The 16,209-nt window shown below is 30.1% G+C and overlaps 1 protein-coding gene and 1 long non-coding RNA gene across 2 annotated transcripts; one reads left to right on the top strand and one right to left on the bottom strand.

The window, feature by feature from the left end:
* The first annotated feature begins 1,111 nt into the window (after positions 1–1,111).
* LOC105796110 (uncharacterized) lies at positions 1,112–1,890 on the top strand. Its single transcript, XR_001134324.2, has 3 exons — positions 1,112–1,329; positions 1,414–1,467; positions 1,618–1,890. It is a non-coding gene; the product is annotated as an uncharacterized LOC105796110 (long non-coding RNA).
* A 519-nt stretch (positions 1,891–2,409) lies between these two features.
* On the bottom strand, positions 2,410–4,429 carry LOC105797095 (bidirectional sugar transporter SWEET1). Its single transcript, XM_012627021.2, has 6 exons — positions 4,187–4,429; positions 4,061–4,097; positions 3,448–3,543; positions 3,008–3,287; positions 2,814–2,933; positions 2,410–2,725 (listed from the first exon to the last, which is right to left on the bottom strand). Exons 1-6 carry the CDS (start codon positions 4,218–4,220, stop codon positions 2,534–2,536), a joined length of 759 nt encoding a protein of 252 aa, XP_012482475.1. The 5' UTR covers positions 4,221–4,429; the 3' UTR covers positions 2,410–2,533.
* Positions 4,430–16,209: the final 11,780 nt, after the last annotated feature.

Here is a 16,209-nt window from a genome sequence, read left to right as displayed (position 1 = left end):
GCAGCTGGAACTCAACCCAAAGTGCCATTCCCATGGCCAGCTTAGTTCTTCTATTATAATTTGGCTTTATGATATCACTTCACCAGTGAAGCTAGCTTTGCCTTAAATATTTCAACTTTCACTACCATGTTGTTTGTGCCTTTGTATTTGTTATGATATATGCATATGGGCGTCATGGAAGAGCACATTATGATGAATTAATATATATATATATATATATTATCTTTTAAAAGAAAATGTTTGTGATGAATGTTTACCAGTGAATTTTTCTTTTCCATTTTTAAATGTTATTATAAAGTTTGTTTTAACACCATCGATTGATACATACGACAATTTTACGATTTGGTATGATAACAAAAACTAACGAACATTTTGTGGAGTATATTAACGATTTCTTTTTTGTCGTACCTATTTTGTTGAATATATTAAATACAAAATTTTGTCGAAACGCACTCGAAAGGAAAATTTTGTCACATATAAAAAAAGAAGAAATTTTAATTTGTTGCATATACTATATATGTCGAAATAAAATCTAAAATATTCTTACAATATGTTGGGATGATTAGATTTTTGTTCCTTATTAATCTTCCTCACTGAAATTCACACGCAGTTCAGATATCCCAATTGCCATTTATTTTGGTATGTAAATACTTATAATTGTGCTTAATGCTTCTTTCAATTTCAGACTATAAAGGTAAAATTTATTTAACAATAATTCAAATTTGGCAGTGCTCTAGCCATGTATGTATTTCATGAGCCATTCAAAGATTTTTTGGCCTTATTTGTAAAAGAAAAAGCTGGCTAGAGAAACCGACCACCTAAATAAAGGTTCTAATACGTTTTAAAAGAGAAAATAAGCAACTGGACCAATGCTTGGATTGAAATTTAAAATTATTTCTTCAATTGATTCATGTATAACTTGTGTTTTTATTCTCGAACTCCGTATAATAAAAAAGATAAAAAGAAAGGTGCCAAATGTTGAAACCAGTCGCTCATGGTTGCCACGACGTCGATTGCATGGTGACTTTGGCTGGACGCTTTCTCTGTCTCTTTGTTTCTTTTGTCTCCTCTGAAACTGTTGTTTTAAAAGAGCAAATAAATTACTAAACAAACCACAATTAATTCCTTAGCAAAAACAAGTTTTCTGTTGTTATTGTCTTTTTGTTTTTTGGTTCATAGAGCTTGAAGTAGAGAGCTAGCCGGTGGGGTGATCCATTGTGTGAAAGGAGAAGAATGGAAAGGCAACCCTCTCCGAGTCTTGAAAGGGCATCATCGTTTGAGATGGATGAACCTCTCACTTTAACCAAGAAGCAATACCAAGCTGCATTGGTATTCTATCTATCTGTTTGAATATATGTACAGCTAGCATTTACTCAATCTTTTCTAAGCCTAAAATTTACATTTCCTTTTCAGGCTGCGGTGATCAAAGCCTCCGCCAAAGGAAAAGGAAAAGCTCCCGCGCCACCAGTAAGTAATCCCGGAAACTACAATAGATAGCTTTTCTTAGGTACCACCAACACCTTGAGCTACACTTGAAAAGTTTCGAACCCGAAACATAACAAATGTAGTTGGAAAGATTCAATTTATACATAGATTTGGTTTGGAATTGAGTTTCAGGTTGGTGAAAAGGCGGCGAAGAAAATTGCAGGGAAAGTAGGTGGCAAAGGATGCGTTAAATTCAACCTGTAAATTTCTATCGTAATTGTGTCACCCGATATCCCTATGTATTGCTTTTTATTTTCATGTTGGTTTGGTTGTGGCAGCATGGGAAATATTACTAATAATTACTATATATACTTAATGTTATAGTAATTAATTAGTATTGTATGACCTTATTAATGCTGTGCTCTTGGCTTTTCGGTTAAATAAAACCTTTTCATCTTCTGGATATTTATATTTGTTGATTTAAACAAATTTTAAATTATAATTTTTTATCAACTCCTTTGGTAATAAAAACATGAGTGAAATAATATATGGATTCAAACATATATTCTATTCGGACCATATGCCTTCAATTTTATAATAAACTCAAAAATGGAGGCCGCAGTTGCTCCAAATTTCATAAAAAGAAAAATGTCAACACAAAGATTGAAGTTTGGTGAACTCTGGAGACCAAAAATTATGGCATACCATATTATATAAAAGAAAATGTAAAGCTTACTTTGTTTATATGAAATATGATTTCAACACATATGCATTTTCCTAAATGTCCAAAGGGATGTTGAAAATAAACCAAGATTCTGTTTAATTCTTCCCTGTGGCTGGACCATGACAATTATTGCATGGACCTGAATCGCCCAACCATTTATCAGAGAATCCAAAGGTCGTTTTCAACAAAAAAATTAAAACACTTTTTTAGCCCAAAATTAAACAAGACTTCACGGCCCCATTCTCATGTATTTCTTGGCATACTCAAATTGATTTTGCATTTCATTACAAGGAATTGTCAATTTTTGACATCCTTAACCTGTGTTTTTTTGCAGTTCATTACAAGAAATTAAGATGCAGGAAACTGAAATTTGAAACAAAAGATTTAAACTTGTTCATCTTGAGGGACTTTGCCATTGGGTTGCTGCTTGTCTTGGTGGGGTTTCTTCTCACCTATCTCAATGCTTGTTCCATTACCACTTGGCTTCTTAATTTCCTGAGACCCCTTGTTGTTGCGGTAGATGAAGTAAAGGATGAGTTGCATGGTCCCTAGCCCACACCCAAACCCATTGGGGACCTGGAAAAAAACAACACCACAATGGCAGGCCTCTCAATTTTGATGCACAAACAATATATGAGATTTAAGAACTTGGCATATATCTTACAGCAACAAAAGCATCACGACCAAGGAGACCATAGATAAACCATGAAGTACCACAGAGGAACACAAATAGTGACAAGAAAAATGGCATGAACTCAACACTCTTGGTCTTGATCACCAGCCTCTGTAATGATAGGGATGGAATTAGCACAAATAAAGAAAAAGGGTTTCCTCTTTTTTTGTAAGGTTGAGGCTTACCATGATTGAAAGTGGAGAAGCATACATAATGATGGAGAAAATGGTGGCAGCAAGGCCACAAAAGAGCTTTCTGCCATTTCCATGGAGGGCAAAGAGGGAGATGAGTGCCACAGCCGTGAAAACAGTGAGAACAAAAGTGAAAAGCCCAAATATTTTAGCCTTCTCTTTCTTTGGGGCATAGATGATGAAGATCAATACATAAATGGACTCAATTGCTGCACCAGTCCCATTGATTGTTGATACCAAGATGTTGTTTTTAGATACAAAGGGAAGGCCATACCTATAGGAAAAATTGTCACAAACCACAAATAAAGATTTGCCATAAATGAATGATAAGGCTGCTTTTTAACTTTTTCTAGATAATTAAAACAAACTTAAAGCACACTTTTGGAGTTCCAAAAAAGAATTTGACATCATCTAAAAATATTATAAAAACTCACCAGGCAGAGAGGAGACAGTTGAGCAAGGTCATGACATAGGGAATTCCAGAGAATTGCTCTGTGGACTTACTTCTAATGATCCTCTTAAATGTAATCCTTCAAATTTTAAACATGATTTAACAAAATAATTAGTTTTAAATCAATCTTTGAATGGTAATTGAAATTTTCTCTTCTTTTTTTTTTTTAATACCCAAAATGTGTAGAGAAGAGAAAAATTTTAAGTGAACAAGTATTACCTATAACCATTTTGAAGACTAGAAAATGGAGGAAAATTATATTTTTAAAAAGAAAAAAAAAACAACATGAATTTCTACATTAAGAAAAACAAATGGTTTCACCTTTCTTTGGGGGGGAAATAATATATTTGTTGATTCAACTTGGTTTCCAAAAACCAGAAACTGGCAAAAAATTAGTCTTTGTTTGCATGTGTTTCCAATAACCAACAAACTGGCTAAGAAAGAAAAGAAAAGATCAAACTTGTTCTTCTTCCATTGATGAAGAAGAACCGTTTTAAAGTTCTCACATTTAAAATCAAAACTCATAAAAGAAAAGATTAGTCTTTGTGTGTTTGTTTCCCGAGAAAATAATTTAACAGTTGCTTTGTTATACATACGTCGGAGACAAGAAGAGGAACAAAGCAGTGGCATTTCCTGTACCCAAAAAAAAACACCACAGAAAAAACCATAAATTAAAAAAAAAACATTAAACAAAGTTGAAGAAAAGAAACAGAAAAACCCACCAAAAACACCAAACACGAAATGCAAAACCTCCATTGTTGAAACCTTAACCAAAACCCAAATATTCAGAGTGAAGATGGTAAGTATAAGAAGAAAGGAAATGGAGAAGGAAGGCAAGGCGGTTTATATAGAAAATAAGGGGAAGAAGGGAGAAGAGAGAAAACTGTTGAAAACTAACTGGAAAACGGTAAAAAAGAAAATATATGTTGTGGTGTTTGATCTTATCCAAAGGACCCCCCCCCCCCAGTAAGGAGAAGCGTCCATTTCTGCTTGCTTCTTATACTGGAGAAACCATGGTAAAATTGATATCACTCTGGAACCTGGATATAGGCGGTTTTGTTGACAGTGATATTGGACGGATTCGAAGACGTAAACTTTCAATTTATTCACATTACCCCCTTTAACTTGTTTTGGTTTTACAGATAATATGAAATTTTAACAAGTCCATGTGATTTGAACAGTGACATCATAATAGTGATTTAATCAAATGTTATGCAATATTTATACTTGAATGAAATGGGGATTTGGAAGAAGGAAGAATAAATTATGCAAAGGGAGAAAAAAGGACAAATAAATGAAGAGGAAAGTTAGGAGAGGATGACTAGAAATGAAGTTACGTGAAGAACAACCCATAGCTCAAACAAATACAGTCTCCAAGGTTTGTTGTTTTAAGGAATCAATTAATTTCCCTTATTTCTTTCATTTGGATAATATTACGCTCGTAAAAGTAGGTGAGAATGAAATTTTATTATTTATTCCTATTTTTTAAATATAAATTTATAAATATTAAGCCTAATTTTGATATACAAAAATACTTTATTTCTAATTTAAAAATCACATTTTACGATAAACTCAAAACATGATGTTAACAAAATATTAAATAAATAATTTATGAGTAATTGAATAAAACAGACTAATTATTTAGTCTTCCTAACAAAAGAGATTAAGTAACTAATCATGATTTACTTTTCATATGGGCTCTGAACATCTTTAACCTAATCAACCTTTTATGAGGGAGACATAAGGTTCTAATTATAATTATAATCATATACTAGATTTAGATTTTACTCTTTCTTTTTCTTTTGAGAAATCAGGACCAAAAGAGAAAAAAGAAAAAAACTTAAATGTTTTTTAATTAAAAAATAAACGAGTTTTGTCAATTGAGTTTTAACCGGCATAGACATGGTTGTCAATACTGGAGGACATGGGTTTGAGTGCGCAGTTAGGAGAGACTATGCGAGTATCAACATTTTACGCTATTTTCATTATTTTAAATATAAACATTTTTTATATAATATTGGGGTTAAACATTTTTTGCATCGAAATTAGAAAGTTCAGATCCGTCACATTCCCAGAGCTCACAATGAAGTTGCATATTTTATGGCTAAACATGCTACCCCAAGTTTCATAAGTATCCAGATGTTCTCCATCCCTCTTCAAGCTATAAGGGGTTGATTCAAAAGGACAATTTGGGTTTTGATTTGTGATTTTATTGTAATCGCTTAGTGCTGTTTATTATTTACTAAAAAAAAGATAGGGTCACACAGTTTGAACCCATATCAAACAGCTATCTAACAAGAGATTTAATCACTGATCTATATAACTTGACAAATATTTATTTTTTATATCATAAAAAAATAAAATAAAATAATAATGATTCAACTCAAATAATCACAATTTTTTAACTTATCATTTGTTTCACCTCAACCGGTCTTAACTCATTTGTGAAATTATCAAATGTCCATTCATTTTACAAATGAACAAATATTATTTTAAAGTAATTTTTTTATAAAATTATATGTATGTTGGTGGGATTAAACTAAAGATATTTTAATGCTCACTCTTTCAATTTTATCATTTCAATCAAAATTATATTAACATTTATTTCAATTTCTACTAAATTTATTAGATAATTATTCTCATCCACTTAAAGAATGTGTCCTAATCTGTATTTATATAAATTTAATATATTAATAATTTGTCATATAAGTTTAATATATTTATGTAGTTAATATATTAATTATCGAAATTGGTTCTTGCAAGTTTGATATCCTATTTGTGGTTTTTGAAATTAATAGATGGTTGAACCCTCACTTAATTAATTTTCATTTCAATGGATGAGATTTTTAATTTTATTTTAATTAAATAAATTATTAAAAATTAAATTTTTAAAAAAAAATTTAACAGTTGACTCAATTAATTTTTATCTCAGTTCATATTACGATCAATTAATTTTCTACTTTAATCTAAATCATTGTATCAATCAATTATTAATTTGATCGATTTATATTATCCGATTTCAGCAACTATAATCTTATTATTTTTACCCTTTTTTGTTGTTTTTTTTAATTTTATTTTACATTGCAAATTGAGGGATGATTAAAGGACTTTAATAGCTATGGTTGTCGTGAGGGAAGTAACCCTATCTCCTCGGCATTAATGACACCATTTATCCAGATGGCCATGCCGTGGATGGGCTGCTACAAACAGTGCGGTTTGGTTATTTATATATATATATGAGTTATGACATATTTCTGTTCTTTACTTTAGGACCCACACTCACTCTCTCACCGCTCTCGAACTTTTTTAACCTCAGACAGAAGGGGAGGGGATGAGTTTCATAGGAGATTGTACACAAAAATGTTGATACTAGTTTTAGGTTTGAAATTATTTTATCACTTCACCAGTAATTTATTGATTTTTTTTATTTATATATCCTTTTAAAATGTAGGTTACTAATTAAAGTTACAAATTTAGGTTTTTTTATTTTAATTTAGTTAATTTTAGTTTCTATATTTTCAAAATTTAAACTTTTAATTTTAACCTAAATGGTAGCACTTAAATTTGTTAGGTCAAATTCTACTATTAGTCTCATACTATTCTTAATTGTGGATATAATCATATGTTTTGATTTGATCAACTTTAATTCCTATACTTTTCAAAATTTAAATTTTTAGTCTTGACTCAAGAAGTAGTTGTTAAATTCATTAACTAACATAATGTGGCTTCTTTTGTAACTATTATATGGAAAAAGCAAGTTGATATGGCATTACATATGTGATAATATGTTTGCTACATGAGATTTTTTAAATACCAAAATTTTACTTCATGACTTTAATAACTATGTTTGGATGACGATTGAAATTTCAAAACTTCAAAAGTATATATACTAAAAACGATTAAGTTTAACTACAATGATGTATACCTGCACCTCACAAGCCCTTTTCACAAGCCTACAACCCCACAAGTCAACACCTTTGACTAAGGAGACATCTCACGAGCTAGAACACCCACGAGCACAAGGCCTTGCAAACCCGAATTGATGGGATCACACGCCTAACACAGACATGATATCTATCATTCACATATCACACATATCCATCCCTGGACATGATAAGTTATACCTACTATGACAAAACATTAGTAAGCGGGGTAAATTTCATAAAGTCTAAAATTAACACATAGACAAGACTTCGCACCTTGGGCACTATAACAAAAGAATCCTTTAAAAGGTTTGCTAACACTAAGAAAAGAGCTAAGACACTCATCCTTTAGGCATTACCAACTCTTCCTTCTCCCCTTCTCTACTCCTTTCTCAACCTTCGCATTTTGACCAGCTCAATCCTCTTATGGCTCTTTGCCCACTATGTGAATCATCACAAAACTCCACAACTTCCTCCTTGTATCAGCAATTGGTATGGTGAACATAAAATCACTCCTGACCTTCAAAATCAATCAAGAGAGCGGATTATTCCCAACAACAACTTCCCCAACAATTTGAACATCCCTAACTTTCCGAACAATTAAGATTCCCCAACTACCAAAACCAAGCTAGCCAAAGTAGCCAAATCCCACTAGAAAACTAAAATTTTGGCCGGCAATACCATGATCCTTGTGGTCTGTTTAGTCAGTAACAATATATCCCTAATACAATTATTTTCCTTGATATTATAACCCTTATTTCAAATACCCTTTGCCAGCTCCAAGACACCAAGTTCTGAACTAGAAATCTTAACTAGACAAGTCTCAAAGCTCTAAGAAAAATTTTGGAACCTACAAGAACAATTCCTACAGTAATAGGAATTCGAGCAACATCAACAAAAGTGTGACCACCGACAACAATCACTCCTTCGATAACACATAAAACAGCTAATGGTTGAGTTGTTCGTTGACATGGATAGGTAGGTGGAGATAGGGACGACCCCAAAAATGGTAGATTTGTAATTAGTCCCTTAAATTTTTAAGGAATTACATGTTAGTATAATGGTAAAATTGTGCTTTAACCCCCCCCCCCAATCATTTATAATTCATCTCTACCCTCCCTCGAAAGCAATTTTCTGCTTTGTCCCTCAGCGGAGATGATGGTATGTATCTAATCTCTAGCTAAGAACAAGAGTAATCAGTTAACAAGTTAACTTGCCAACACAGAGAACAATAGTATATGCCTCCCCACGTCACTTACATAAAAAAAATTAAAAAATTCATATCATCACTTAATAGAAATTTTGGATGGAATTTTTAATAGAATATCCAATTTGTACTTTTTTCTAACGTAAAAGGGCTAATTTACCCATTTTTTGAGTAGAGGGAGCAAAATGCAATCCGACTCCTAGTATAGGGGCCTCCATGGTACTTTTACCATATACTCTTAACTTATCCCAAATAGGGGGAGGAAAATTATTTTTTTTATACAAAGCCCACTTCTATCCATACTCTCTATCCTCACCCTTCAACTAGAGGAAAAGACATGTTTAAGCGCACTCGAACACACGTCTACCTAATTATTGCGATAGCAATAGTCCCAACTAAACTAAAACTCAATCAACGAGGGAGGAAAATTATTTTATATGATACTAGTGGAGTTTAAAATTTTTATAAATAAAATTAAATGGGTAATATATATTCTTTAAGGATGTAGTAAAATAAAAATATTCTAAAAAAATAAAACATGTGATCATATTTGAATCCTGCTTATGGAATTAAAATTTTCCAATAGTAGTGTATCAAATATTAATCATTATTTGTAACATAACTACATGATGCAAATGCAGTATAAAATTGTTATTATTGTGTCCACGGTTAGTAAAAAATTTAAGTTCACAAATAGGGTTAAATAAATGACATGTATTTAAGTACTATATTTAAAGGGCTAACTGAATAGGTGTTGTCTATCAATTAAGTCCCAATTCAAAGCATTTATGAAAACTCTTCCTTTTTATAAAATTTTAAACATCACTATAAGGATATTTTTATCATTTTAAATTATATAAAATTTAATAAAACATCGCTGATAAGATTTGAATTCAATTATTTATATAATTATTTTCAATTACATTGTGAGTGAATCATATTCTAGTCTATTTTGATTTTTTTTAATATCATCTAAGAAAACATTAATGTTTTACCTTTTACTTATAGAGTTTTTTTAACTTGGAATCAAATAAATTTCTAAAAATATATTTAAAATATTGTAGAATAATATGAGAACATGCTAAGTGTTTTAATCAAACTAAAATCCTATCACATATATATGTGTGGAAACCATGATTTAAAATATAGATGTATGTATTTAAAATATGATGTATGTTTAAAAATAACATGTAATAATTAATAAAACATATGGTTTGAAACTAATTAATCATAATAACACATAATATATGTACAATATTAAAATAAAAAATAGATTAAATTATTATTATAGATGTTTATTTAAAGATAACATACAATAATTAATGAACTGTATGGTTTGAAGCTAATTAATCATAATAATAAATGAAATATGTACAATATTAAAATAAAAATATATTAAATAATGAATAAAACAAAATTTAAATACATAAATGCATCATATTAATAAAGACTAAATGCACTACAATTGTTTATCATTGTGATGTCATAAATTGTGAGTTAGTGTCGAGTTAAATTGTGACACCAACTCAATTAACAACATTATTCATATATATAACTGATGGAGATGGTAAATTGTGCATATTAAGATAAAATGCATAAAATATAATAAAATGAAGCTTTGATTAAGTGGTAAGTTTAAATTTTTACTATTCTAAATGGCGTGGGTTCAAATCCCCTTATGCATATTTTTATTGGTTTTTGTTAAAAAGAAAAAGACTAAACACTCTCGAATAATATAACTTATTTGAATTACGAAAGGGCATTTCTATAATTTCTCTAATCGAGTTGGTGACCTAGTTGAGGGTGACACCAACTTAGTAAAACACTTAAAAATAGTATTTATAGATATACAACTGATAGAGATAATAAATTATGCATATTAAAATAAAATGTATAAAATATAGCAAAATGAAACTTTTGTTGACTAGTAAATTTAAAATTTTACTAATCTAAATGGTGTGGGTTCAAATCCCACCATATGTATATTTTATTGGTTTTGTTAAAATAAAAGATTAAAATATATTTAAATAATATAAATTATTTTAATTATGAAAAAATATTTTCGTAATTCCTCTAACCGAATTGGTGACTCAATACAAATTAAGGAAAGGAGCTCGTGTGAATTATATAAAATAGAAACTTTCGCACGTGTAAATGATTTTACTGAATGAAAAGCAGAAAGTGGAATCTATTTAGGAAAGTGAAACAATGCTAATTTGATGGTCTTTCAGAGATGTGATTACTGATTTTGGAACCTATTCATTGGATGAAGAAACTGTCACCGTTTGTCAGCTTTGGAAAACCCAGTATTCATGCATGCATGAACTAATGTATATCACGGGAGGCCGAACAAAATAGCTGATATAATAAAATATCAAACAAAATGACCCTTTGAATTCCAATGGTGATCGAGGGGGATCTCAGCATTCAGCCTGCTGGATCAGATTAAGACACTTCATTAACTGATCTTTGGTATTATACATACATTTTTTGTCAAGAGATAGCTCTAGGGGTTATTTAGGTTTCAACTCCAAGATTAACCCATTATTACTACATTCACTCTTCTATATGGCAGCTAACTTCTCTAATAAATTTTATTATAATAATTAAGTTGGTTATAAATTTATTTTTTTATGTTTTATTTTTGTTGAGGGGATAGATTTTTGTGGGAGAAATTTTCGAAGTGTCGTCTTTGGGGACACTGCTCAATCTCTCAAAAATAGAAGGTATTATCTCTTGAGGAGTGTTTTGCCCCCCTTAGTGTTCAATTCCCACAAAGGGCGAGAGACGCTCATGTTGCCTTTTGGTGGGTGGTTGAATGTGGATATGTGGTCGAGGCGCCTTCTCCGTGAGCTGTACACAACTCTCTGTAAATGGGGGCAAAACCCTCCCTCGAGGGACAATACCTTTCATTGTTAAGGAATCAGGTCGGCTTTTCGAGAATAACATTTCGAAGACTTCTCCCGGAGGAGCTGATTTCCTTCAACAATTTGTCATCCATAACAACAACCATAAAGTATGAAGTACATTTTTTAGTAAACTATTTTTCTACAGTAGCATCTTGTCTCAACTTTTAGTAAAATTAATTTTATTCCTAAATGAAATAAAAATAATACATTTTAACTAAGATATTACTTCAATAAAATGTTTAAAATTTACATAAAATATCTATTAATTATATTTTAATAAATGAAATAATTTTAATAAATTTAATTATATTTATAATTTTTTTGTATAATCACAAGTGATTTCATCTATTTTACAGTCTAAGCTTAATCTTGTTTAAATCAAGAGTGATATTCAAGTAAAACACTTTCAGCAATATCAATTCCAAAATTTAAAACTAAAATTTTGACAAATAAATGAATGATTATTAGGGTTGATTATATTATAATTTGTTGGGTAGTATGGTATCGGTAGGTTTGAAGATTACATTACCCTCCAAGGAAGGACTCTTTCCAAGGTAACATTTATGTTCGTGGAGACATTACTCAATTTGAGAGTAAAATTTAAATAATTGTTGCAACGTGAGGTTATATTTTTGTGATTTTGGATTTTCTTTTAGAAAATTATTTCCTACATTTAAATATTTTCCAAATATTATTAAAAAAGGTAAATTTTGGGGTTTGGAAATTAATATTTTAAAATTTAGATTTAGATTTTAAAAATAGTGTAAACTATTTAGAAATGTAATATTCATGATGATTTTTCAAATCTATAAATTTGTTAGATGCTAATATAGTAATGAGTTTGATATTCTTAAAATATTTTTAAATTTGGCAAATTCATATTATTTTTATGTTTCTAATATATATTATATTAATTTCAACTATTTTATCCATAACATATATATTTCATCGGGTTTTTTAAATAAATAACTTAAAAAATTAAAAATTTATGAAAATGACCTTAGTACTAGATTATTTAAAAAATAATAATTTAATTTCTACTGTGTCAAAAGGTGCCTTCACTTCTCACGGCTGCACCACCCCAAAAATGACCTAATCATTGCTTTATAATTACATAAATAATAGGATAAAAAAATTTTAGTGCCGCCACTTCCCAAGACGAAACCTGTATAAATTTTTTGTATTTTCCCGTATATTTCTAGAGTTAATCTAAAAAATAAAATATATTTTTTATTATTTTTGGTGTTGCCTCTTTTAATGGAGGCACCAAATTGGATTTAAAAAAATTGCCTGATGTTGCCTTTTTCCATGGAGTGACCAATATCTGTAAAAAAAAAAAATTCTCTCTAATGACTACTTGAGATGTGGCGGCACTAAATTGGTATTCAGGGGTACAGTATTGGGTGTCTGGGGCACCAAAAAATCTTAAAAATAATACTGATGCCGCCACATCTAAAGTAGTCATTAGAGAGATTTTTTTTTTAACAAATATTGGTCACTCCATGGAAGAAGACGACACCAAAAAAAAATTAATCCAATTTAGTGCCTCCATTAAAGGAGGCGGCACCAGAAATAATAAAAAATTTATATTTTTCGATTAACTCTAGAAATACACGTGAAAATACAAAAAAATTTATATGGGTGTCGCCTTGGGAAGTGATGGCACAAAAAAAATTTTCACCCTATTATTTTTATAATTTTCTTTTCTTTTTCCTTTTTTCATTTTTTTTTTTGAAAGAAAGAAGATCACTCAATTTATTGCCTCCACCATATTAACTCCATGAATATCCTTTAACATTATAGGAATTAGGTCATTTTTCTAAATAATCTAGTGCTAGAGTCATTTTCATAATTTTTAATTTATTTGAATTATTTATCTAAAAACCCATTTCTTCCTTATTATTTACATAATAAATAAAATTCAAAATTTTAAAGGTAACCTAAGTAAAATTGGAGGCCATAGAAAGGCTGCATTACCCTCCAAGTAAGGACTCTTTCCAAAGTGATTAATGGCTGAAAGACTGCCTGTCACAAAACTTTTCTTTACTTGAAATATATATTATTTGGGTAAATTCATAGTTGATCACTCAAGTTTAAAAGTTTTTATTTTGAACATCGAAAGTAAAAATAAAATTGCAAATTGATCATTGCCACTAACAATCATTTACATTTTAGCCACTCAAATTTAATAAGTTTTTATTTTGGCCACCTGCCATTAATTTCATGTTATTGTACACTCATTTTACTCACCCAATATTAATAAATTTTATTTTATTAACTCATTGTATCTTTTTAAAATTAATTTTAGTTTTTTAAGTAAAAGGAAAAACTTAAATTTTTTGAAAAAACTTGAATTTTACATGGAAAACCATTTTGTCCTATTAATTTCCTTTATTATATTTTCTTTTTAGAATTAATTTTTTCTAGTAAAGGAAAAATACATGGATTTTACAGGAAACTATCTCGGTTTTATAGGATAAAACCAATTTATCTTTTAATTTCTTTTACTTTATATTTTTAGAATTAATTTTAGTTTTTTTAGGAAAAGGGAAAAGCTAGCTTCTAGTATTACAAAAGATTACTTAGGTTTTTACAGGAAAAATTATTTTATCATTTTAAAAAATTATTTTCTATTTTTAGAATTAATTTTTCATTTTCTTTCCATAAAGGGGGAACGTAGGTTTCCCAGGATAAAATGGGTTTTACAAAGAATTGAATTATCAAGAAAACTTAGCTTTCATCTTTACAGCTGAATAACTTAATTTTAAGTAAAAATCAAAACTTTTTTAGAAAAATATAATTTTCAAAAAGTAAATGAGTAACTAAAATAGAAATTAATTAAAGTTAGGTGACTAAAATGAAAATAATTGTTGATGGCAGTACTCAATTTGAAAAAAAATTATTTCCAACACCTAAATGAAAACTTGTGAAAGTTGGATGACCAATTAAGAAGTTTACCCGTATTAATTTATATATATAAGCAAAGGAAGTGGAAAACTCCATTGAAATTTATAATTGAAACGGTGGATAGGGACGGTGGGACATTCATGGCTAGCTACCATCTCAATGGAGCTGCTGGAATTGGATGCATGTATTAAATCAATGACCTTCTTCTTTATTTTCCCTTTGATTTTTGTTATGTCTTAGTTCCCTAAGAAGAAGGGCAAATCCAAACTTCTCGATGCCACGTTTCTTTTTCTCTTCTTTTATGGCAAAGTAAATTATATCAATCATCATTATACATTAAATTATAAATCCTAACATTTGATCTGGTTATTTATCATATCTTAAAAATCATGACATCCATCCATAGTTAATAATATGTGTTGAATTGTGCTGCCTAATTAAATTCAATGTTGACTATAATAATGTTCATGCATGATAATTCATGTTTGAAGTTCAAAAAGCTGAAATGTTGGAAGATATCTAGGAAACATAACACATGGGTTTGATTCAAGTGAATCACGTAAGTTTGATGCTATAATTTGCTATACCTCCCTTTCTAAGGCATTATGTTCTACTTATAATACGATCTAATCATAATGGCATAAAATAAGAACAATTTCATTATAAGTTTTAATCATATCTACTCTTTTTAAGATAATATTTAAAATTATCCGTAGCTCCTCTCAACCCATAAATATGAGGATAATGCGCTTCAGCGCACTCAAAGTCACTTTCTCCTACATTGACAACAATATTCATGCCAATCGAGTTAAAACCCAATCGGTTGAATGAAGGTATAATTACACTCTCTTGTAGTTACAAAAATATTGTAATTCCCTAGATGTGTTTCACTAACAGAGTGTAATTACATCACAATTTCCTATATTATGTTTGGTAGTACAAATTATAATTATAAATTCTAATTACAAAGTTATATAATTTATATTTTAAAAATATTAATTACTATAAAAATCATCAAGACGATAAAAAAATATAAATGAGTAATAAAATTAAAACCAAATTATCATATGTAATATGTTAGTTGAATAAAGTAATCGATAATAGGATTACTAATAAAAATAACAAGAAAAATAAACATCATATGCAATTTTATTTAATTGCTCTTGTATTTCATATTTGTAACACCCCTAACCTATATTCGTTGTTGGAATAGGGTTACGAAGCATTACCGGAGTTTACAGATCAAATATAATTAAATCGTATCATTATATTCATATCCAAAATCAGACATATTCAATCATATTGTCCCTTAAATGGACCCTCGAGGCCCAATTCATGAGTTAGAAACAAGTCAGGACTAAATCGAGAACTCAGAGAATTTTTCATGAAATTTTAAAAATTTCTCCTAGATGCAAGGGACACACGCCCGTGTGGCCAGGCCATGTGAATTGACACACCCGTGTTCCAGGCCGTGTAGGCATTCAATATGAAGCACACGGCCGTGTCCCAGCCTGTGTCCTTACCCGTGTAACTCTCTGACTTATGTCACATGGCCAATCACACGCTCGTGTGCTAGGCCATGTGGACAATTTAATTTTTAAAAATTAGGTGCAGGGGACACACCGCCAAACCACATACTCGTGCGCATGGCCGTGTGTCACACATGGTTGAGACACACGCCCTTGTGTCTACCCATGTGGATGAAAATAGACCATTTTCAAGGCCACTTTTCTCACCCAATTGGTCTTCCACCTACAACCGCATTTAAGCACATTCACCAACCAATCCAAGACATTTAA

This window comes from Gossypium raimondii, chromosome 3, assembly GCF_025698545.1.
Source record: "Gossypium raimondii isolate GPD5lz chromosome 3, ASM2569854v1, whole genome shotgun sequence".
NCBI lineage: Eukaryota > Viridiplantae > Streptophyta > Magnoliopsida > Malvales > Malvaceae > Gossypium > Gossypium raimondii.
The sequence above is the reverse complement of the archived record's forward strand: the minus strand, read 5'-3'. Positions and strand labels throughout refer to the sequence as shown.